This window comes from Scyliorhinus canicula, chromosome 21 (assembly GCF_902713615.1).
Source record: "Scyliorhinus canicula chromosome 21, sScyCan1.1, whole genome shotgun sequence".
Lineage (NCBI taxonomy): Eukaryota > Metazoa > Chordata > Chondrichthyes > Carcharhiniformes > Scyliorhinidae > Scyliorhinus > Scyliorhinus canicula.
In genome coordinates this window covers 35,867,427-35,893,012 of record NC_052166.1, presented here as the reverse complement: position 1 = coordinate 35,893,012, position 25,586 = coordinate 35,867,427, and the positions used below count along the sequence as shown (strand labels likewise).

At 44.2% G+C, this 25,586-nt stretch overlaps 1 protein-coding gene across 13 annotated transcripts in view; it reads left to right on the top strand.

Moving 5' to 3' along the window:
* The window catches only part of cacna1ba (calcium channel, voltage-dependent, N type, alpha 1B subunit, a), a 739,085-nt gene that overhangs the window by 611,574 nt on the left and 101,925 nt on the right, over positions 1–25,586 (top strand). For 12 of the 13 annotated variants that reach the window (XM_038781850.1, XM_038781861.1, XM_038781863.1 and 9 more), the window contains 7 exons: positions 11,333–11,365; positions 12,797–12,893; positions 16,241–16,401; positions 18,833–18,970; positions 20,915–21,116; positions 22,588–22,752; positions 24,612–24,722. In XM_038781850.1, the coding sequence (XP_038637778.1) occupies positions 11,333–11,365; positions 12,797–12,893; positions 16,241–16,401; positions 18,833–18,970; positions 20,915–21,116; positions 22,588–22,752; positions 24,612–24,722 (907 nt within the window). The remainder of the gene's footprint in view (positions 1–11,332; positions 11,366–12,796; positions 12,894–16,240; positions 16,402–18,832; positions 18,971–20,914; positions 21,117–22,587; positions 22,753–24,611; positions 24,723–25,586) is intronic. The other variant, XM_038781855.1, reaches the window with a different exon arrangement.

The window sequence follows — 25,586 nt, the reverse complement described above, 5'->3', positions numbered from 1 at the left end:
GTTGTAAAATAGAATTTGAGGCCTGGAGAAAAACATTATTTTCAACATGATAAGAGAGGATAGCTAGTTCCCAAATCACAGCCGGGAAATGGCTAGGAAGGGAGACTAGATACATCACTTGTCTTCTCTTTCCAAAATATTATCATAACCAAGCGTGTTACTATCACTTGCTACATATTTGGTCAATTGCGAGCTCTTTTGAGTAATTACATTCTTAAAGCAAATTGTAAGACAGAGGTCCAATTATTTAGCCTGGAAAAGAAACAGTTATTCCCCAGCTCCAGAAATACTCGTTTATAATTGCCATCATGCATTGGGTAAGCAATTTGTGGATCATTTTGATAATTACTGCTAATGTTTATGAGCTAGAAAAATATGTAAAAGAATTTAACACACAGGCATTTCTATTTCAATTTTAATTACTGGACTTACAAGTGTTTGGTTCTGCTGTTTATAATATGTCAAAAGTGTGTGTAGTTGAGCCGGGAATGAATATGAGACCATAAAATGACTAGTTTATCAACAGTAGGTATTAGTATGCGTTGTAAAATGTTGGTTGTCCTGTCAGTTGAAAAAGATGGACATTAATGAATGCTTGGCACAAGCTCACATTCCCAGCATGACCTCACCTCTTCAGTATTTACATTGTTATTTATCTTCTGATAGTCTCAATAATTGCTCAGCACGTTTTGTTCTGGAATACAGGATTGAGAGCTTATTGGCAAAGCTCCCGACTTTAGCTCCTGTCTATCCTGGCGTAACACAAGCTGAAGTATTTATTCCGACTTCTTGCTATTCTTTGGGACTCCTTCTGTAATTCTCCACCCCTGCCCCTATTTCATCCCCTTTGAGCAACCTCCTCCAAATTCCTCTACTTGGTCTGAACTTTGGTGATCTCTCCTAATCTCATCCTTCCTGGCTCCTTGTATGTTTTTGTTGCACTGATTTGTGAAGCAACCGGGGCCACATTTTTAATGCTGAAGGTGCCATATCAAAGCAAATTGTTATAGTATTATACTCCACCCATTTGTTTTCATCCCATTTCATATTAGCTGTCTTTTAACATTTCTTTCTTTCTTAATATATTAAAGCCTCCCCATCTTATCCACCTTTCCTTAACCTTTCTCCTCTTTGCTTCCCCCTTCCCCTATCCCCACATCTACAGTTCATACTCTGATGTTAGTTTCTCTGCTGTTTGGCCTTTCACATCTTTTGTTCTCTCTGGGAACTGCCATTAGCACCCGGTTTCCCTGGGTTTCTGTGGCTATGACTCGTCTTTCATTCTCACTCCACAGTATAAATATTTCCCACTTTCTCTGTCTGTTAGTTTTGACAAAGAGTCATCGGACTCGAAAAGTTAGCTCTTTTCTCTCCTGACAGATGCTGCCAGACCTGCTGAGATTTTCCAGCATTTTCTCTTTCGTTTTTGTAGTATTATCACGGCTTTGATGGTGCATCTGCTGTGGTTAAAGCAAACGAGCAACCTTCACTTGCCTCCACTGTTTTGCTGAAGAAATCGATCTTGGCTAGGGCAGCATTAAGGGCTGTATTAAAAGAGGAGCAAATTTAAAGTCAAACAAGGGGTTATTCTAATCTAATCTAAGATGACAATGCAGTGCAGTACTGAGGGAACACTGCACTGTTGGAAGTGTAATCCTTTGAATGAGGTGCTAATCTAGGCCCAGCACTTCTATTGGCTTCAAAGACTTGGGCGACCCAAAGCAGCGCTAAAGAAGTACCACCAGGGGTGCCTTCGCAAGATATTCCAATCCCGATGACAAAAAAGTGACTCAACAGCACTGTTCTCTCTCAAGCCAATTTATCAGGAATGTGGAGAAATTAAGTTGAGGTATCGGGGGGCGTGCACAAATCTCCAAACAACTCTTTAAGCTCCACAGGCCCCACATGTGGCACAGTCTGCAGATCATGCATTGGACTTCTCAGCCATCTTAGAACCCATCGAACCAGAGTAGAAGCAAATAATCCCCAACGCTGAAAATCATCTGACTCAAATGGACGTAAAAGACCCCTTAACATTACTTGAAGAAGAGTATGGGAGTTCTGTTGGTGCCTTGGCCAATATTCATCCCTTACCTAAAACAGATAGCCTGGTGATTGATTTAATTGCTATTTGTGGTAACTTGCTATGCATGAATTGGCTACTTTGTTTCCTACTTTGCAACAGTGTCCACAGTTCACTGAGCACATGAAATGCTTTATGTAAATCCCAAGTGTTTCTTTCCTTATTCTTAAATGTTACATTGGTAAACATGACAGCCATTTTGAATGTAACCCAAACATTGACCATATTCCATGACATTATTTCAAGAAAAGCTGGGATCTTCACCCACCTATACCACTGGAACAGACAAACAGTCTCGGATTAATGTTATGATTGAAGAATGCTTTGGGAAGCATAGTTGGGCATCTTTTTAACATGGTGCCTTCAATGGCAAATATTTAAAGAACGCCCAGTTTAGTACTCAGTTTTATTTCTCCAAACCAGCCTGGGAATATCAAAATGACAATATGAATCATAAATCACATGCTTAATATAAGTCAATATACTATTGCACTCATTATCAATTAAAAGTATGTTGACATTATTTTTAAAAATTATGAAATGAGTTTGTATTCTAAAATGGGTTAGATTGTTGGAACATTTCTAAGTAATTATTTGCCACGCACGTAAGGCTCATTCTTGAAAAGGCGTAATCCAGGTGCATATATGAATATATGGTGATCCAGAAATCTATTGCAGTTCTTCGCTGAACATGATGCCCTAATTAATAATGCATCATCCTCATTAAAAGCACAACAGTTTTTATTACAGTAGTTCTAATGGTATTTGTTCTTTGATAACCATGCAATCTTTTTATTGGACCATAAATGTCAAAAAGTTTCTTTAATTTGCACAAGTATCAGCCAAATTGAGGTGATGATTGTTTTGCATGTTGTATTAAAAGAAGTTTTGACCGTAAACATAAATCTTTTCCTTAATTTTCTGATTTTACCTGTTTTCTCATTTTAAATTTGCTTATCCATTCGCAAATATAGAATCACAGAGCGCAATTGAATGGAAATGAAACAGAGTCCGGTGTCAAGAGCGTTTCCGATGCCCGAAGCGCCGAGAAAGATCCCACTATCTAACGGGACTCTGTTTCATTTCGGGACCTCAGTGGGGAACACCCCGCCCAGGCTGTACAGGCAGCACTAGTGGCTAACACTGTGGCTTCACAGCACCAGGGTCCCAGGTTCGATTCCCCGCTGGGTTGCTGTGTGTGCGGAGTCTGCACGTTCTCCCCGTGTCTGTGTGGGTTTCCTCCGGGTTCTCCGATTTCCTCCTACAGTCCAAAGACGTGCAGGTTAGGTGGATTGGCCATGATAAATGGCCCTTAGTGTCCAAAAAGATTAGGAAGTGTTATTGGGTTATGGGGATAGGGTGGAAGTGAGGGCTTAAGTGGGTTGGTGCAGACTCATGCACTGTATGTTCTATGTATCTATGTACTTCCTCACTAATGAGCTCCACTTTGAAATGGCGCCCTGACCTCTAGATGTCCCGATGCGACCCCCGGACCCTCCCAATGCCACAATTCACCTATAAGGGGGTTATCGAGCCCCCACATCCCAGATAGGGCATCCCTGGATCCGATCTCTGGTATGAGCAAAATGGCAGCTGGGCACCTTGGCACTGCCAGCCTTGCACCCTGACTATGTCAGGGTGCCAAGGTGGCACTGATCCCACAAAGGGCAGGATCCAGATCACAACATCTCACGAGATCCCGTTAGATCTCGTGGGGCATGGCGAGCTGGGTAAATCACGCGAGAGGCCTCTCATGAGATTTACCGGCCACGTCGTACCTTGAGTCGGGTGCGGTGCAGCAGTTAGGTCAGGCATATAGATTCATAGAATTACAACAATGTAGAAGGACACCATTCAGCCCATCGAGTCTGCACCTACCCTCTGAAAGAGCACCAATCTTGGAGCCCCCCCAATTACCCCCCCCCCCCCCCCCCCCACGCCCTATCCCTGTAACATCACCTAACCTGCACATCTTTAACACCAAAGGGCAATTTAGCGTGACTGATCCACCTAACCTTTGGACTGTGGGGGGAAACCAGAGCACCCGAAGGAAACCCTCACAGACGCAGGGAGAAAGTGCAAACTCCACACAGTCACCCAAAGTCAGAATTGAACCCGGGCTCCTGGCACTGTGAGGCAGCAGTGCTAACCATTGTGCTAACCAGTGACACTGCGTGAACTGATTACAGCCTCCTTTACAGCTTGGAGCTGGAGAAAGATTATTGGGCAGTCAAAGCAGCCAAACATATTAAACGATTTTCACAAATGCCCAATCAGGAAAGAGGAAGCAGTAAAATTGAACACTTCTAAAGATTGTGGCACACATGGGGTGAAGGAAGATGCTAAATTATACTGAAAAAATGCATTTTAAAATTGTAATTTGGTTTTAAAAATCTGTTGGTTAATCATTTAGCAGCATTCCAAAACAAAATTATTTTCCCGGTGGCAGGGGGCGGCAAGGCGGCGCAGTGGTTAGCACTGCTGCCTCACGGCACCGAGGACCTGGGTTCGATCCCGGCCCCGCGTCACTATCCGTGTGGAGTTTGCACATTCCCCCGTGTATGCGTGGGTTTCACCCCCACAACCTGAAGAAGTGCAAGCGAAGGTGCATTGGCCATGCTAAATTGCCCCTTAATTGGGGGAAACAGAGGGAATTTCGTACTTTAATTTTATATTTAAAAATATTTAATCGGGCACAGTTCTGATGTTCATTAACTTTTATTAATCACATTATTGTTCAAAATCCAGCTACGCCTTGTTAACAAAGTGGGCTTTCTCACCGTAATGCGAGAGCAGGCAAGTTGAAATTCCTGCTGATTTCAGATTGGTAATCGTGAGGGTGGGGAGTGTGGTATGGGGGGGGGGGGGGGGGGGGGGGGGGGGGAGCGGCTGCAGACGGGTTGTGGAGGGGGTGGTGATGGTTGCAGGATATTGAGTGACAGGAACACAAATTCAGAATATCTGTGTTAATCTGGTCAGATTCGGAGGGACAGGGAAAGCAATGCTGAGAGGTCACCATCAAAGCTCTCCTCCCCAAAGGCAGCAAAATCCGTCCCGTTGTGCTTCCAGTTTTCCATTGATATACCATTACTTTACAGTCAGCTACAAGTTCACCTGCAGTTATTCTTCAAGCTGAACTGAACAATGGTGTTTTTCAACAATATTGGAGAAAGGCAAAGCAAATGAAAGAATTGCAACCAATAGACTGGAGTATAGTGTAAAATTATATTTACGAAGGTAGACGTGCTAGATGTCTGTTTCTGGAAGTTATACTTCCCATGCTATTGTAAACTTATTTCCATAAATCCACACAGCTTCTTTGACTTTTCTGTGAAGTTCTACGAAGAGTCTCTTTAAACCTTTCTCTCCCAACCCCTCTCCATTGTTACTCTCAGTAGCAAGTGCAAGGAGCTCACAGACTTTTCAATCAGATTGAGGCTATGGGTGGAGTTTAGTGGCCCTATCGTGCCCAAAATGATGTCAGGATGAGGTTGTTAAGTCTCATGAGAGGTCTCTCGCGTGATTTGCGCAGTTCAAAATGCTTCGAGATTTAACAAAATTTCGGGAGATGCCACGACCTGGACCTCGTCTTCACTGAGACCTCACAGCCATGCCTGGGAGATCTCACCAGGTCGCCGTGAAGCACTGGTTTCCACAGATGTGGACCAGTTGTATTGGCAGCTGGGAGGGGTCTCCCAGGCCATTAGAGACCCCGGGTGGTCAGGGACAGGGCAGGGCACTTTGGCACTGCCAGCCTAGCACCATGGCAGTACCACTTGCACACTCTGGCAGTGCCAGGATGGTACTGCCAGGCTAACAGGAGAACTGCCCAGGTGCCAGGCTAGCAGTGCCAGGGTGCCACCATCAGGAATTGGGCCCAGAGGGCCTTATCAGGGAGTGTTCTCTGGGGTCTTCCCGAGGTTGGGAGAGGGAAGGGGGGCTCAAAACGGGGTTGCGGGGGGGGGGGGGGGCTGAAAGGGGTGAGGAGATCGTGACAACCAGACAAAATGTTGCCTTGATGTATAAGGAGCCGTTCCTGCGAGGCTTGCCAGCAGGAAATAACTCCAGGGCGGCCTTGACAGAGTAAACTCCTCGAGGCCAAAAAATAGTAAAGTGCCATTGAATCGCAGCTTGTTTCTGGCCACTGAAGCCGCCGAAAAATACCCGCTAAATGCGCCCAAAGCTGGATATAGATTTTTTTTCCATTGAATCAGGCCCTATCTGTTCAGCTGTGTCCACTCTTCCCCCTTCTCCACAAAATCAAACTTTTCCCCTGGGTTCCTCACATCCACCAAACCAAACGTCTAACTACATTGCCATTGCCCATCTCTTTACATGCCTTTAGAGATCATTTCATCCATGAGGCCCACCTACTGCTCTCTTAACTCCATTGCCACTAAACTGCTGTCTCCCCACGTTCACTTCTGAGCCTTTATTCTAGCTGACATTCCAAGTGCCTCCCTCCCCCCCCAACCCTCCCGACTTTCATAACTTCATTAACCTGTGCTCAGAAAATCTACCTTTGACCCCTTGACCTTGCAAACTACTGCCCTGTTTCCAACATCCAGGATGGCAACATCAGCTAATGTGCGTCGATGGCATTCAGGTCAACCTCTCCACTGCCTCTGTGTTGTCAACCTTTTAAAAAAAATTATTTATGGGATGTGGGTGTCCCTGGTTAGGCCAGCATTTTTTGCCCATCCCGAGTTGCCCCTCAGAAGGGGGTGGTGAGTTGCCATCGTGAACAGCTGCAGTCCTTGAGGTACACCCACTATGCTGTTAGGGAGGGCGTTGCAGGGTGTTGCCCCAGCGACAATGAAGGAACAGTGATATATTTCCAAGTCAGGGTGGAAAGTGGTTTGGTGGGGTTCCCAAGTATCTGCTGCATTTGTCCTTCTGGATGGCAGTGGTCATGGGTTTGGAAGGTGCTGTCTAAGGAACCTTGGTGAGTTATTACAGTGCATCCTGTAGATGGTACACACGGCTGCCACTGTTAATCAATGGCAGAGGGTTTGAATGTTTGTGGAAGGAGGAGCAATCAAGCAGTTGCTTTGTCCTGGATGGTGTCGAGCTTCTTGTGTTGTTGGAGCTGCACTCATCCAGGTAGGTGGAGAATATTCAAATACATTCCTGACTTGTGCCTTGTAGATGGTGGACAGGTTTTGGTGGTGGGGGGGGAGGGGGGGGGGGGGGGGGGGGGGGGGGGGGGGGAGTTGCTAAATCTGTTCAAAATCTGTCTCATTTAGCATGCTTGTAGTGCACACAACACGGTGGATGGTATCCTCAAAGTGAAGATGGGACTGTGTCTCCAAAAAGACTGTGAGTACACACTTCTATCGATACTGTCATGGACAGATGCATCTGCAGCAGGCAGATTGGCGAGGATGAGGTCAAGTATGTTTTTCCCTCTTGTTGATTCCCTCACCACCTGATCCAGTCCCAGTCTAGCAGCTATGTCCTTTGGGATCCGGCCAGCTCTGTCTATGGTTGTACTCCCAAGCTACTCTTGGTGGTGGACATTGAAGTAACCCATATTCTGCGCCCTTGCCACCCTCAGTGCTTCCTCCAAATGGTTTTCAACATGGAGGAGTACTGACTCTTCAGCTGATTATGGCCGGCAATCAACAGGAGGTTTCCTTGCCGATGTTTAACCTGCAGCCATGAGACTTCATGGGCTCCAGAGTCGATGTTGAGAATTTCCAGGGCAATTCCCTCCCGACTGTATACCATTGTACTGCTGGGTCTGTCCAGCCAGAATGTCAGGACGTACCCATGAATGGTGATAGTGCTGTCTGGGACATTGTCTGTAAGGTATGACTGTGAGTATGACTAAGTAAGGCTGCTGCTTAACTAATCTGTGAGACAGCTCTCCCAACTTTGACACAAGCCCCCAGATGGTAATAAGGAGGACTTAGCAGGGCTGGGTTTGCCGTTGTCGTTGCTGGTGCCTGGTTCGATGACGGGTGGTCCATCTGGCTTCATTACTTTTTTGTGTTTTCGTAGCGCTTGAATACAACTGAGTGGCTCGCTAGGCCATTTCAGAGGACATTTAAGAATCAACCACATTGCTATAGGTCTAGAGTCATTGGGCGGGATCCTCCCATTCAATGGCAGAGTGTCCACGTCGTTGGAAATGCCGTCAAGTTTCACGATGGCTGGAACGGGCCGCTGGGAGTACCGATTCTGGCCCCTATAGGGGGCCAGCACGGCGGCGCAAACCCGTGCATGCGCAGTGGCCTCCCTCAACGCGCTGGCCCCGACGCAACATGGCACGTGCGTTCAGGGGCCGGCGTGGAAGAAAATAGGCCCGGCGTGGAAGAAAATAGGCCCGGGGAGCGAGAGGCCGGCCCGCTGATCAGTGCCCCCCCCCCCCCCCCCCCCCCCCCCCACAAGCTACCCCCTCACCCTGGGCGCAGAGGTTCCGCCAGCTGCGGACGGCACCTGCGAGACTCTGCCTTTTTATAGCAGCAGCTCGGCCCGAACTGGGCCGAGAATCAGGAGCCTGCGACAGGCGCCGCGCCAAACGCGCTGGCGCCAATGAGCGCCGATTCTCCACTCTGCGGAGAATCGCATGCCAGCGTCGAGCGCCGTTCCCGATTGCGGGGATTCTCCGGCCCGGCCCTGGGCTGGGAGAATCCCGCCCATTGTCTTTGGTCCATCACAATCTCTACTGCATTAGCACAGAAAAGAATCTATATTTGGAATCTTACTAAGCTATACAGCTCTGAGTACCCATTCAAACCCTGAACCACCAAGAGAAGGTGAAATGGAAGCTTATTAATGCTCAGTTAAGGCTTGGTGGTTTAAAATGTATTTTATTCAATAATAATAATAATAATCACTTATTGTCACAAGTAGGCTTCAATTAAGTTACTGTGAAAAGCCCCTAATTGCCACATTCCGGCGCCTGTTCGGGGAGGCTGGAATGGGAATTGAAACCGCACTACTGGTCTTGTTCTGCATTACAAGCCAGTCTTAGCCACTGTGCTAAACCAGCCCCTTCAGCAATAGTACTTCAATAAAGTGCATTTATTATTTTGTTATGGCATTCTAGATTGTTTTCAGTCACTGAGACTGAATCAACAAAATATAACTTTACATCTTGAAATCAGGCTTTACACACTGTTAGATTTCCTGAGACATCGAGATCTGAATCCCATCCACAATGGGCAGGATCCAGATTTTCAAATTGAAGTGTGTAGTCAGACTCACTTGAATATGTTTGCGCCAGAGTTACCCAAGGTGCGGGATCTGACGCCCATGCTACGGCAAGCGTAGTTTAGCACTGGTTCCCACAAATGTGGACCAGGCACACCAGCACTTGTGGGGGTCTCCCAGGTGATCAGATGCCCCTTGGTGGTCAGGTTCTGGGTAGGGTGATACCCTGGCACATGGGAACCATGGTATTGCCAGCCTCGCACCATGACAGTGCCTGGGTATCACTGCAAGCCAATTTGCACAGGTGGAATATTTCCCACACTGGGGGATTGGGCCAGGAGGTGCATTTCCGTTATGGGAAGGGGTATGGGGGGCCCAAGGATTCCTTCATTGGTAAGCTAGAGCATTGAGGGCTACACTTGCTGTGGTGGGGGTAAATGCTGCCCGGATCTCTTCCTGCACTGGTGAACAGTGCTCATTATTGCAGGAAATGGGACTAGGTACAGCCTAAGCAGGGTGTTCCTCATCGAGGCTCAAAAATGAAGAAGAGTCCTATTTAATAGTGGGGTTGTTCTCGGTGCTGCCAGCAACAGGAAGCACCCAGCTAAATGTGCCTGACATGGACTCTGTTTCATTTCCGTTAAATCATGGCCATTAGACTTGGGTAAGCAGTTCGGGGATCAGAATAGGATAAAGATGATCTAATGAACGAGAGGAGCCAGGTCTGCAGCAGGCAGTATACTATTTAGTTGCGGTAGGAGCTTTAAGCTGCGCAGCAGCTTTTGCCAAAGGCTGTAAAGTTAAGCAGCGGTCTGACACAGACAGTAGGATCTCTCTCTCTTTCTTCAAACATTATTTCCAAGAAAGGTCTGTTGAAGTGTACAGCAAGTGACCCTGTGTTTGCTAACTTTATTTGCAAGTGGTTTTTGACCTGTGATGGGCTTGCTTAATTAGAGACAGAAAATGTATAAGTTAGCAGTAAAAAGTATTTCCTTTTATTTTAAGAATTGTTTAATTATTAATTGAAAAGCTGTTTTCTGTGACGTTATTGTATTTCATCCTGTGTTAAGAATAACGTTTGTTTTAATATGAAAGATACCTATTGGTCAGTGGAACCACTCCTGGAACAAAGTATCCCTCCCTCACAGTTTTAACAATTAAAAGAAGTCTTTGGGGTTCTGGTCTGGTGTCCAAAATGGGTACTGGGGTCTGGTCTGGAATGTTAACAAATCCTTGGTTCACCTTTTGTGATGGGCTTCAAATTTATGCACAACCATATCCAATTTCTGTAGCAATCACCTCAAACAGGAAGAGGTCTCAATAAGTACTTCCTGGATGATAAGCAAGAAGAAAAAGGGAACACAAAGTTAAATTGAGAGTCGAAGACGATGGTTGAGAGAAGGGTTCTTTGGGTTTTTGAAAGTAGGGAGTCAGATGGCAAGGCAGAATGGAGGAAGCTCAGAATAAAAGGAGCGTTGCTGAACAAGTGGCTGCTCAGAGGAGAAGAAGATGTCGAATCCAATGGTGTCAGGGTATGCATGTGCTGGCCACTTGGCACTCAGCCTCAGATGGTTTGAAAATTATAGTCAGAGTTGTGGTCCGTCAGGGCACAGAAGGTATTTTGTAAAATGAGATGTTACTGCCTTAGCATTAATATCCCAAGGATAGGTAGCTTAAGAACACACGTGCGGTATCCATCGTGGGAATTGCAAAGCTCGCAATGACCTTAAAAAAACAATGTAATGGGTGTTACCATTTGTCAGTGTTGTGGTGAAACACTGCAGAAAGCATTGTGTGTGTGTGGAATCTCTCAGAGTTGTTCCTTTTGAATTTAGTACTAGACTTATCAATCGCCTGATTGTCTGACTTCAGCTATTGGAACGTACCTGCCAGATGAGAGTAAGTTAGGGTTCAGCTGTGGAAGAACGGAAATTCAGATCGCCCCTAATCTGAATAATGACGTTGCGGTCGGCAAATGAGTGAAGCTAATTATGGTTGTGGATCAGTTTCACATTCACTGTTGAAGATGGGTAATTGTCACCATCATTTTGACTTTTATCTCCCGAATTCAACAAACACATCACAACAAAGAAGCCAACTAATCCCCTCATACTACGATGCAAGGTACCAGAATTGAATTAGTAATGAAGGAAAATTAACTTGATCTGTCATTTACCATTGCCTGGCAAAATTAATTTTTAACAGAGTTATGTCTTTTTTGCTATGCCTACAATTCACAACTGGTCACTTGGTTCAATGGCATGAAAACTTGCATTGAAATGCACATTTTAGTATCCCTCCATCCATAGCCTCTTCCATTACACCTTTTTTTTTAAGGAATATTTGACAAGTGTATGTATTTGGAGAATGAATCCTAAGTGGTCCACTTTCAGTTTAGATTTAGTTCATTCTCAGCCCTGCTACCTCCCAACAAATAATATTGGATACAATGCTTCCTGGCTGGGGTGGTTGACTAGATGGTTAGCATGTCGATCCAAATAACGGCAGTAGCACGGGGTTTAAATGCTATGCTGGCTGAGGTAGACTTGGGACCGGCCTCCTCACTCTGTCCCTGAGAGTGGAAAGCTACGGCAAGCCACGACTGACAAAACAAATACAAGCTGCCCAGAAAATGGCCCAGGTTGAAGCACCAGCGGACAGTGAGCCGAGGATCTGCCTTCAGGCCGCACGCACGTCTTTCCAGGTAATTGTGGTGTCACTTTCCTTTCATCAGCAGGATTTTAAGGCCATGCTCGTAATGCCTATAAATGGAACCTCCATTTTCTGTCACAACAGAGTGGATTCTTCCTTCCTTTCATCCATCAGTGTCTGATAAAGTTTGATGGGTGATTTGGCTTCTCCGTGCATGGCACGTGATAACCACGGGAACAAAAAGAATTTCCGTACAAATGAAAGAGCTAATTCTGTGCAAATGTGTTTGGATAGTAAGAGAGATTATAATGAGGGTTTCATATAGAATTTATCAGGATCTTTCCGCAAGCAATTTAATTTTTGGAATTCACTGGATTTGAAGTAATATGTAATTTTCTTCCAGAAAAGAAATATATATTTTAAATGAATAAGTATCATTATATAGTTCTCAATAAGAAAAATGTTTGGCACATTTGTTATATTTAACAAATTGATTTGCTTGCTAAAATATAATAATTTAAAATGTAATATTTTAAATGTACACATGCAAAACAACATTGGACCAGAACTTTAATGCTGATGTCTCATACAATTAACTATACCCTAAACTGAAAGTAAATTGCTTCCTCCATGTAAGGAATTGGTTAGATATAAGTAGATATTTCTCCACTTCAAAAGCATGTTTTTTCCCGTCCTTCTTGCTTGTTTTGTCATTTGTCGCAGAAGTGTGACTTTTCATCCATTTATAATCTTGCCAGTTCCATCTCCAATTATAAACATGTTTTCCAGGCATGTCTGTGCATTGAAACGTGCTCTGCACTTTGTGCCTAGTTAGTGTGACACAGACTGGATAAAGTTAGATTTTACTCAATCGTGTATAATTCTTGATCTTTGCATGCACAGCGGAAACAAAGGAAAGGATCTCAACACCATCAAATCCCTGCGAGTTCTCCGTGTTTTACGGCCATTGAAAACTATCAAACGTTTGCCAAAACTAAAGGTACTTGAGCGTTGTTTGCATTATTGCACTTCTGCAGTGAAAATTTTCTATCTGTAAAAATCAAGAAGGTAATTAACTGCATTTTCACTCCAACTCCTGCCAAAACTTGAAAAGCGTCAGGAACAGTTGTGCACCTACACTGCAGCTGCCGGTGAATGCGGAGATTCTCTCACCAAGACGATGGGCCCGTGCCATTTTGTGCCCAGGCCAATATAACAGGCCAGTTTAACACCAACTTTAACCACTCAATGCATATTTTCCTTTTGATTTATCGCAACAGGTTGAACAAGTGCTTTGTGCAGGCAATTCTTCCGCACCCCTGGCAGTGCAGCGGGTACTCCTAATCCCAGGATTGTGGTTTTGGGCCCTACATTGGGTCATGATTTTCTTTCCTTAAATATTTTTTTCAAAATGCCTTTTTTTCGTGCTTTTTTTAAAAACCAATGGTGAAATTCCAAGATCGACTTTTACCCAACTTGAATGGTTGCTGGGGATGTTTAAAAAAGGTACACATGTCACTCCCAGACATCTTGTATGACCATTTGAATTGTCATTTGAAAAACAGTGAGGCTTTGTTTCCTAATTAGGTGAAACAATGTTGAAACAAACCCAAAAAAACGTTGTCATTATTTTGTGCCATTCCAAGAATCTGACCGTTAAAATGGTCGCTTTGATTGTTGCAAATTTTACCATTAACCGATTTTTTTTCTCTGAAGGGAAGAGTTAAAAAACTGTTAGAGAAGTTGTTGTTGTTTGTTCAACAACAAATTTGTTGTTAAAAAAAAAATTCTAATTTAGTGACAGGAAGCAGAGCTACACTGAAAACATCTTTCACTTTAAACAGTCACATGGTCTGAAACTGACACTGCAGCCTCAATTTAGGCTCCCCTGTCGGGAGCGCAGATTTGGGAGAATGACTGGATCCGTGAACCTGACTCCTGCAAAACCTTCCCAAATGATCAGAGTTTAATTTCATTGGGGCTGGAGTTTGATGGGAGTTTTGCCTGCCGGCTCCAGAAACAGTTCAGAGGCAACACATGCTAAGTGCGGAGGTGAGCAGGGCAAAAGACCAACCTCTGTGATCCCAGCGGCCAACAAAAACAAAAAAAGAGCCCTGTCGCTCTCATCCTCTCAACCCCCTCTACACACCCCCACCTCTTTTGCACTCCCCATTCCTCCCTCCGTGCTAATGTTTTGCACCTCATGCTCCAACCCACACCATCCATTGCCCAGCGTATCCTGCATGCCAACCTAGGCCACCTAACAACCCCCATGGCATCTCATACAAACTATGCCAACCTATGCCTCTCTACCCACCCCATGGCCCATTATAGCCCCTATGTCAACTCAATGTCAACCCATGCACCCTCACCCTCCACGCCAATCACCATTTACCATCCTCAAGACCCATGCTGAGAGCAAATTAAATAATGTTTTCGGTGTCTTTAGATGAATAACACTCCCAATGTTTTTTAAGAATCCATTTGCTGCATTTAACTTATTTTGACTACTCAATCCTTTATAACAAGCATTTATATTATATAGTCTCACTTCAAAGGCTTTAAAAGAATTTGGAGCTGTCGTTCAAACTGAATTGACAGGCACCATTCTGTGATATTGATAGTTTGTGAAATCAGTCTAATCAGCACTAATCCTACAATGATAACCCCCAGACCTATGTCAATAGCAAGCACTGATTTTAACATTATTTTCCCCAAATATGTAAAGGGAGGAGATTTAAATGTGTTGACAGTTCAAATGAGCTTGACAGTTCGAATGAGTTTATCTGATTTTTAAATACACATTCATGTCTACTTTTAACAATCGCAATGCACACATGAACTTTCCCAAAGGGCACATGGGCCGGATTTTCCGCTGGCGGGATGCTCCATTTTGCCAGCAGCCTGGGGGTTTCCTGATGGTGTGGAGCTACCCCACAATGGGAAACCCCATTGACCAGCCGGCATAACGGAGCATCCCGCCGGCGGGGTGAAACAGTAATGTGATGCGGCAAGGCGGAGAACCCAGCCTATTATCTCTCCCAAAGGGCGTGCCACTTTTCCCACAGGTGTCCGGGGACCATATCTAAAAGGGTACCCTGATCTCTCTAAAAAGGTACTCTACCTTTCCAAAAGGGTGCCCTACCTCTCCAAAGAACTCTTCTAACTTCAGACCTTTTCCTGATAGGTATAAAGTGCAGAACTCATGTTCTAACATTCGACTAACAAAAATTGGATCTGACTAAGAGCAGCTGCAGTTCAACATGCGTACTTGCCCCCATAAACTGCCAATGTGTAAAGTACAACTGGTTCCCATTTCCTTCCCCCTGCAGAAATGGTGGATCGTCTTTTCAGGGGCGGAATTTCTGGAATTCGGATAGGCCGGGGACGCTCCTTGTCTGTATGAAAATTCGGGCCAGCATCGCACATCTGCAAGAAGTGCTTCCCCTAGTTTTGCGCCACAAATGAGCAGAGCCTTGTATATTATCTGACTTATGCAGCCCATAGTTTTGAGGAGCGAACAGTTTTTTGAGCACTGCATTCTGTGCAAGAATAGAGTACTTTACACAAAAATACATTTTGCAGGTTTTCTTTCAAAACTTCAAGTTATGATCCATATACTTGCGATATGGTTTAGATTTCACATTAAAGCACCCATCTAGTTTTATCGATAGTCACACTATGGGCGGAATCTACTGGCTGTTCATAGCAATGGGAAAGTCCGGTCCCCCGCTGGGGCACGGGTTTCCTGGCAGTAAGAGGTGCTGTGACCTGGGAAATCCTGTTGACATCAGCGGGGTTGGTAGATTCTGCTGGCGGGCTGCTTCTGCCGCCAAAAAACACGCACAGGGCGGTCGATGTATCCCGCCCTACATATTTTGCATTTAGTGGAAATTTTCCACAGAAGCTGAGAGTGATAAATCTGCTGAACTGCATTCGGTTAACTTAAGAAGATCCTTTCACACCAGTTCAACTTAGCACCGGTGGCATTTTAATCGGTTTAAAATTAAATTTGACAAAGCTCTCAGTAGACATACCTGCTGGCAATTTTTCGAAATGTAGACTTTTTAAAGTGTTAATAATCCTGTCAGCTAGTCTTTAACACAAAAATGGAACTATCATTTTGACTGCTTTCTCTGGTTAGAGAGATGTTGAATTGTCTGTACACCTTGAGTGTTTTTTTTTCTCACCAATGCTTGAAACTGGTATTAGTTTTAAATTTCTTTGCAACATGCTCGATAGTCTGATCAGATGTCCTGACTAAATGGTCTTTAAATGCAGACTCTGTGAGCCTAGTCTTGTTTGTCACTTCTTGTTAGTATCTGACTGGAAACTTGTTTCCTTTAGGCTGTCTTTGACTGCGTAGTGAACTCCCTGAAGAATGTTCTGAATATACTCATCGTCTACATGCTCTTCATGTTTATCTTTGCTGTCATTGCTGTGCAACTTTTCAAGGGTAAATTCTTCTACTGCACTGATGAGTCAAAGGATTTGGAAAAAGACTGCAGGTAAACCCTCACAAAGAGAGTCAGTGGCTGTATTAACTGGAAGGGTCAATATAAATTTGAAGAAATAATGGGCTGGATTCTCTGAGCAACCAGCCACGTTTTCTCAGTGTGCCGGACGTTGGCAGAGGGATTTATCTTTCCGCCGCTTTTCAGTGGGATTTCCCATTGAAGCCAACCCACGCTGCCGGGAAACCTGGAGGTGGGGCGGTGGTTGGAGGGGGGGGGGGGGGGGGGGTTACGGCAGGAAAAGAGAATCCCAACGGCTTGAAAATTCTGGCCAATAACTTCCAATTTGGTTTTGGTCTAAATAGCTGCCAGAGCTCTTTTTATGTAATTGAACGTAAACAAAATGTGACATCACGTTAGTAAAAACTGAGTTCCACTTCGTGTGCTAGCCAACAGTTATTCCTCAACCAACATCACTGAAGCAGATTATCTGGGAATTATCACATTGTTGTTTGTAGGAACTGGGTGTACAAATTGACTGCCACATTTCTGACATTACAACAATGACTACGAATATAATTGATAATAAAGTGCTTTGGGATGTCCTAGGATTGTGAAATGCACAGTATACAAGTTTTTCATTTTTTTCTTATAAATTTAGAGTACCCAATTCATTCTTTCCAATTAAGGGGCAATATAGCGTGGCCAATCCACCTACCCTGTACATTTTGTTTGTGGGGGCGAAACCCACGCAAACACGGGGAAGAATGTGCAAACTCCACAAGGACAGTGACCCAGAACTGGGATCGAATCTGGGACACCGGTGCCGTGAGGCAGCAGTGCTAACTACTGTGTCACCGCACGCAAGCCTTTCTTTAAGGAAGCATAACCATTTTTTTTTTGCCAAGAGAGTTTGCCCCACAAAGCTGAAGATGGCACTTGATCACAACAGTGTTCATAGAGCCATTTTCAGTACCAAAGGAGGCCATTTGGCCCATCAAGTTCATGCTGGGTCCCTGAAGAACCAGCCAGTCAGTTCCACTCCCCAGTTCGATCCCCGTGCCCTGCAAGTGTGTTGCTTTCAAATGCCCCCCCAGCCCCCGAGAGAGTAAGTACCTGCTTAGTTTTAACTCATTTTGCCAGTTGGTAGAGTCAAATCAGGTGGGGTTTACACAGGGCAAGCAATCTTTCATTCTCTAACTTCCCAGGGAATTAATGTCTCTCGCTGCCAATGACCTGCATGTGTCAATTGGCCAAAATACATCCTATCCAAAGGTGTATCACCAGTGCATATTTATTTTTGGCTTCAGCTGCACTATCAGATACACACTGTCTAAAATTGATCTACATACAATATGCAGGTTAGGTGGATTAGCCATGCTTCATGCCCCTTAGTGCCCAAAGATGTGAAGGTTAGGTGGATTGGTCATGATCAATGCAGACTCCATGGGCCAAAAGACCTGCTTTTGCACTGTAAGAATTCTATGCATTCAACGGACATACCACCCAAGTGATTTAACACTCTACATTGGCATAGCTTTCTTTGTACTTTTTTGTTGATTGAGATCTCAAGGGTAACATTTAATGATACCTCTCCTGACATTTCAGCAAAGCGTGATTTTGTGAGTTTGATTTTACCAGTGTGTCCTAGTCTAACTGTGTTTGATATCTCAGGTAAGAGTTTGAGATCAATGGAAATGTTTTATCCTATGTGGAAATGAGCTGGTTTAGCTCAGTGGGCCAGACAGCTGGTTTTTAATGCAGAACAAGGCCAGCAGCGCGGGTTCAATTCCCGTACCAGCTTACCCGAACAGGCGCCGGAATGTGGCGACTAGGGGATTTTCACAGTAACCTCATACTTGTGACAATAAAAGATTATTAAATCAAACGAAAAGCTGCATATTAAGAGGAACTAGGGCCACAACTTTCCAGTCCCGCCCATGGCGGCAATCGTCAGAGTGGGACAGAAACTTTGACGGACCAGCCAGCCAACAGTCCAGTCCAGTGACTTCAGATGGAAATTTTAATCCTACCCTACATGTTAATTTTCTGTTTTGAAGAGTTATGTTGGACTCTTTGGGTGAGATTTACTGACCACCCCGCCGTGTGTTTTTCGGTGGCGGATGGGATCTGGAAGTGGGATCTACCGGTCCCGCTGTTGTCAACGGGATTTCCCATTGACAGCACTCCTTGTTGCCGGGAAACCCGTGTACCGGCATGGGACCGGAATCTCCCTCCAGCGTGAACACCCGGTAAATCCCCCCCCGTTTCGCCTCCCCACAGATTCTGCTGGACCTCTATTCCAGTATTCTTTCTTTTTCCTTCTGGCTTTGTAATGCCCCACAATATTCAACCCCTCAAATACTTTCCCAAGACTGTCTCTCGGATCGCAAAAACTTGACAATAAAAGCATGATTACTTTGATGAGGAACTTTGACGACACAAAATATTATTTCTGCTGATCCAGTGGCTGTTTATTTTGCAGGGGTCAGTATCTAGTTTATGACAACGATGAAATTGAGGCAGAATCCAGGGAATGGAAAAAGTATGATTTCCACTATGATAATGTGCTGTGGGCATTGCTGACATTGTTCACCGTTTCGACCGGTGAAGGCTGGCCAACGTAAGTGCTCATTGGTGCTTATGCCACCGGATTGCTGGGTGTTATTAAAGATATTACTTTTGTCGGAATTAATTGTTGCAAAAGTGCAACATCAGTTGTGAAAATTTAAATGATTAAGTTTTAATGACATGTTGCAGAAAACTGTGATAATTAGTTGTGCAGTAATATGGTATAAGAACTGGATTAAGGGAATTTGACCTGTTCCTTCGGCCAGAAATCGCAATTTGAATCATGTCAACTTAAATTTGACAGAATTAGTTTTCATTTGCTGCATTCAGGTGTGTCACATCTGGTTACATATGGTCACTTCAAGGTAATTCACTGGAAGTAATAATATGGGCGCGATTTAACAGGGAAAAAAAAGAGTCCGATTCTGGGCGGGATTAGTGGAGTTATTCCCAGCTCTTGAAGCAGTGGGAATGACCCTGCTATCAAATAGCACTCTGTTATTTTACCAGGCTTCACCGTGAAACACCCTACCGAAGCCGTACCCAGTCGCATTTCCTGCACTGAGGAGCGCCGCTCACCAGTGCAGGAAGAGATGCCGGCCCCCTGATCTCTCAACCTCCCGAGGAGGGCAAAATGCCACCTGGGCACCTTGGCACTGCCATCCTGGCACCCTTGTAGTTCCCCCATTAGCCTGGCAGTGCCACCTGTGCACCCTGGTAGTGCCAAAGTGACACCAAGTTGGCATTGTCAGGGTGCCAGTGCCACGGTGCCCATGTGGCATCAGCAGTGCTAGGGTGTCACCTGAACAGATTCCAACCACAAATGGGCCTCCGATCACCTGAGAGCCCCTCCCACAATGTGCAATTCTGCCTAGCCCCCGCCTGGACCAGTGCTAAATGGCGCCCAGCTGGGGTCTCCTCAGCCAGGCCGGGAGATCTCGGGGACCGGTTAGATCTGGTGTAAGCACAGTTAAGTAAGCAGTTCAGCGAGACAGCTAGCCTCATGTAAGGCGCAGGTTCCCGAGGCTTTGGGATTCATCCCCTTCCCCTCAGAGACCTTGCGATGAGTGTCATTCAGCCCACAAATGGGGACCAGATGGAGCGTACTGATGGGGTCTCCCAGGGGATTGGAGGCCCTCTGTACATGCCCTTTGGGCAGGGTGGTGCCCTTACACCTTGGCATTGCCACCTGGGCATCCTGGCAGTGCCACCTGGCTGCCAGCCTGGTACTACCAGGATGCCAGATTGGCACTGCCAAGGTGCTAAGGTGCCATTTTTTACACACATGCCATCGAGCCATGGGTGCCCTGCGTGGGTATTGGTGGGGGTGGGGGGGGGGGCTCGCGGGGACTGTCCCATAGTGTCTTTGGGCTGGGGGGATGGTTGGGATCGCTTTGGGAGCCTTGGAGATGGGGATGCCATTTAAAGACAGCATCCCGATTCTCGCTTCATGGGGGAAGTTCCGGCGAACAGAGCTTCCCACTGTCAAAAACAGGACTATGTGCGGACTCGGGCACACGTTCCCCATTCAAGCCCCTTATACAACGTGAGCACCGGGAAACATGCGGCGAAACACTCTCGCTGTAGGACTTTGTTCCCTTTTGGGAGGATCGCGCCCCTAATAATTTATAGCTATAGAAAAGCGATTTTTTAACCAATACAAGTGAGACTTGCATTTAACTTTTGAGTTGAATAATGTCAAAGGGCACAAATTCACTCTAAAAGTACACATTTATTATGACATTGTCACACTTATTTACATAATTAGAATTAAAAAGCCTTTAAATAACTCAAAGTATAATTTTATTCACTGTAGCATGTTAAATTTGGGCTAATCTAAGACTTGCATTGGAAGGTTTATATTCTTTGTGGACATTGTGAACTATTCAAACCTTGCAAGTTTTGAGTTACAGATTTTCTGCTTGCTAAGTGAATGTTAGTTGTCCACACCGGACTGCAAGTTGACCTCATACAGTTTCTGTTTTCTCTTCCTCAGTGTTCTGAAGCACTCTGTGGATGCTACAGAAGAGGATCAGGGACCCAGCCCTCGCTACCGCATGGAAATGTCCATCTTTTATGTTGTGTACTTTGTCGTGTTTCCATTTTTCTTTGTGAATATTTTTGTTGCGCTTATTATCATTACATTCCAGGAGCAAGGTGACAAGGTGATGTCTGAATGCAGCCTCGAGAAAAATGAGGTACGCATCAAAAATCTCCCAATTGCTGACTTATTCATGACTCAATTTCTAAATTTCCTTGGAGCTGCTTTTCACTTCTGGGACTAAAGGTCAGATAAATGGGTAGCGATGACCTTTCCTTGGGTAGCCTGTCCAAAGTGAAATAAAATTAAGATTATCTAATTCCGTCTCCATTGATCGCAATGATCATAATGTTGACATGGGATGCCTCCAAAACTGGCGAGCAGAATATTAGTGCAAGATTACCATGATCTAATTTCTTACTTTTCAATGAAGTGCACCCATTCTTCGGGCGGGATTTTCCAACCCCTCCGCAGTGGTGGCGACTCACTATTAGGTGCCGGTGGGATCCTCCGGTACTGCCGATATCTATGGCATTTTGCATGGCTTGCCTGTCAGCCGCCGGTGAATCTGCTGTGGGGATCACCTTAGGCGGGACTGAAAGATCCTGACAGCGGGAAGGGCCGGAAAATTCCACCCTCAAGCCCCATCACCGTGAAATGATGGTTGAAAATCTTTTCTCCATGCTACTTGTTTTATCTTACCATAATTAAAGAATTAAGAACTGCAGGTCCAGGCCATTTGACCCTTTGAGCATGTTCTGTCATTCAACAAGAATATGGCTGCTCTTCCACCTTATTTCCACATTCCCGCAATATTCCCCAATCAATTACTTTGACGAGTCGTAATATTAAAATTAATTATTCTGAAAGCTCATTGAATGAGAACACTGAAAGGCTGAGCTCGTTCGAGAACGGATAGTGGATGGTTGTGTAACTGATGAAGAGGTGTAAATCATATAAAGATACCATTCAAATGTGCAACTTGGAATAGAAAGAGACTGCTAAATGATAAGTAGAGACACTGAATAGATGATGCAGAGATTGTATGGTGGCAGAAGGCATTAGTATAGGAGAAATAGTACACTCTTCTTACGGAGTGAATACAGGATGGAGGACCTGAATACAGTATGGCTGCTGACTTTGGGATGGAGAAGGAACTGAAAACAAAGGGCAGATACAGTGAATAGGGGGCATCCAGATTACATAGGAACAAAGGTGTAATTACAGTGCAGACTGTGCACTGCGATTAGAGAGTTAACACGGAATACAGGAGGCAGAGAATAAGAATGAGTGATCTTATGAGTGAAATCAGCCAAATTACTCTCAAAGGACGGCTGCCTTTGACTTTTCTTCATTTCTCCTCACATTTGCGATGAATCCCTACGCCCTGGTTCAACACAAATCACTAGATTTGAAGTAGCGTAAGTGGAAAAAATTGAATGTGTGCAACTGCTGCGCAAACTTTCATCGTTTTATTATTTCACTTGCTGAAAGTTATTGCTTGAGGATTTATTTGAGTTGCATATTTGAATATTGTGTAACCTTAGCTTTGCCCTTCAAATGTTGCAAGCCAAAAATGGGCCTCTGGTGATAACCTTCTCCAATTCACATTGGCTTTTCTCTTCCAGAGGGCCTGTATTGATTTTGCTATAAGTGCCAAACCACTAACTCGCTACATGCCACAGAACAAGCAAACTTTTCAGTACAAGATGTGGAGATTTGTGGTCTCCCCTCCCTTTGAATATTTTATAATGGCCATGATCGCAATCAATACTGTAGTATTGATGATGAAGGTAAGGTGCATCAGCCAACATTCTACAAAACTGGAGTAAGTGCTGTACTTTAAATAACATTCGTAATTGTACTTCTGTGATTTTTCTTGACAAAAACAAATTCTGCTTTGAAGAATACCAGATTGTCTGTTATGTGGTATTTCAGCTCAGTGGAGAGGGTGCATGGTGATAATTTCATTGCACAATCAGACATTTACATGGTCCTGATCAAAGATAGCGATCATTTTGACTTTGGGCTACATTGGATCGGCCAATGTTCAATAGAAATAAAAATAGGGAGAGGTATGGAATAGGTGGCTGAATTGATGTCGTCTTTTTTATGCCATCACCCAATGTTCAATTGTAAGAGGCATCACTGAGGGTCCCACAGACAAATGGTAAAGATCACTCTTTTAATCTGAAATTTTAGCATCTAGAAGTCAATTGGCTTGTCCACCAATCTTCTGGTCATGTGGTTATCACACATTTATACGGTTAAAATTGATCACCATGGGACCACAGTTTGGGTCTGATAGTGTGTAATCTAATTCATGAGTACCTATTATGTCATAAAGTGTGATAAAAAAGTGGTTTATAACTGTCATTTGAAACCAGACTAAAAAAAACCTTATATTTTACATAGAGTGCCAAGTTAAATTGGTTGGTAGTTTTATTTAATTTTAAGCTGCTTTGTGAACTGCACGGCTACTGTTGATAGATCGCCTCATATCATTTATGTAATTAAGAATTACTGACTTGATGGCTTTCATCTGCACATTTATTGAGAGGAAGTGTGTTGGTTTATTACAGTGCATTGTATGGAAAGTGTAATAAACGCTCCTATTAGTGTACATAAGAATGTCCTTGAGAAAATTTAAATTGGAAAAAAAATCAGCAGGCCTAATTTTCATGATACTTTCAGTGGAACAATCAGTTTAAAAAAAATGAATTGCAAGATAACTGGTAAATAAATCATTGACAGCCAATCATTGACCAATGATTAAACTTCCCACAAAAATTATAATATCATCAAACAATAATCTTTTTTAAATTGGCATTTTATTATCGAAGCAATATGGCAACTATTGCTTCAGTTTTTCACATCGCGCTAACTGTGTTTCTGCCTGTCTATAATTTCTGCTCAATTGACTGCTTTGTTTAGAGTGATTCGCAATGGCTTCATCTGATACAATAGGTGGACAGTTATATTACAGAAGGGTAGTGAATAATAATGCACATCCATATGGAGCCACATCACACAAGTATGAAACAGCCCAACATTGTTGTGCTTTTGCAATCAAGCAGAAATTGACGGCCATTTAATTGGTCTGTTTCGCGCATTTTTGTGCTGTGTGGGGCATTCGAAGCATAAATGCTGCAGCCACACGTGAAGTTGATAGCATTAGGTTTGTAATGCAATGCAATAAAGAGGCAGCAAAAGACAGCTGCCAGTCATCCAGCTGTTGATTGAAGGATTAGCATTGCCTGTCGAGAAAACCTTGTGGATAAGCTGGATACCAGCAGGGGGAGAATGAGGAGCTATCAGCAGTGCATCACGAGACGGTGCTTGAAATCAGAGAGTAGTCCATGTCATCTCGTACATAATGGGGAATGAATGGAGGAAGTGCTGATGAATGTTTCATGTGGGCACCGATGAATAATGAATGCACTCCTGGATTTGAACACTCAACCTGCAACATAAATCAGTTTTCTAAAGTCTTCAGCTCAGCTGTGTTTTAAGCGAAACAAATAGTCTCCCTTTCCTGGGCCGGAAATTATTTCATTCCCTGTGCAGAAAATTGTAATTGTGTATTTTTTTGTAATTGTCATTCTGCAAAGGACTGCTTCTGATTCTTGTGCTTCTTTTACATTTCTTGTAGTTCTATAATGCTCCTGATTCCTATGACAGAATGCTGCAGTACCTGAACATGTTATTCACTTTCCTGTTCTCCATGGAGTGTGTGCTGAAGCTTATTGCATTTGGTATTCTGGTATGTTATATTTCAATTCAACTGACAAGCAAGTTGTAATGTGATATATTACAAAATAAAATAAAAAAAATCACAGGGTGTCTCACACTGTAAAAATAATTTGTGAATATGTTGATACAAACGTATATGATGCAATCGAATAGAAAAAGGCGATGTTTTCACTTAGCCAGCCAAAAGCCGCAGCTCCACAAAGATTTGCACGTAAATAAATTAATCAGTAATCAGTAGCTGATTTTGTTGGGATGCGACTTTTCCCCTTCAGAATTTGAGCACATCATCTACTCTTGTACGCCCTGAACCTTTTCTCCTTTGATAAACTGCCTGTTTGGATGGAAGAAAATATCTCATTGTCCTATTTTTTTTTTTTATATAATTTTTATTGGAATTTTTTACAGAAAATATAAAACATAACGACAAACAATGAAATGCAACAAAATAACCCATAATAACTGTGACACCCCCAGACCGTATCGGCGCATGTATCACATCCCCCCACCCCCCCAACCCTAATGAACAACAAAAGAACTTTTAAAATATTAAAATTAAATAAACAAACATAGTCATTGTCGGCCCCCCCTTTTCCCTCCCCTTTTCCCTCCCCTTTTCCCTCCCCGGGTTGCTGCTGCTGCTGTCCCCGTACCCTATCGTTGAGCCAGAAAGTCGAGAAAAGGCTGCCACCGCCTAAAGAACCCTTGTACCGACCCTCTCAGGGCGAATTTGACCTTCTCTAGCTTAATGAAACCCGCCATGTCATTGATCCAGGTCTCCACGCTTGGGGGCCTCGCATCCTTCCATTGTAGCAAGATCCTTCGCCGGCCTACTAGGGACGCAAAGGCCAGCACACCGGCCTCTTTCGCCTCCTGC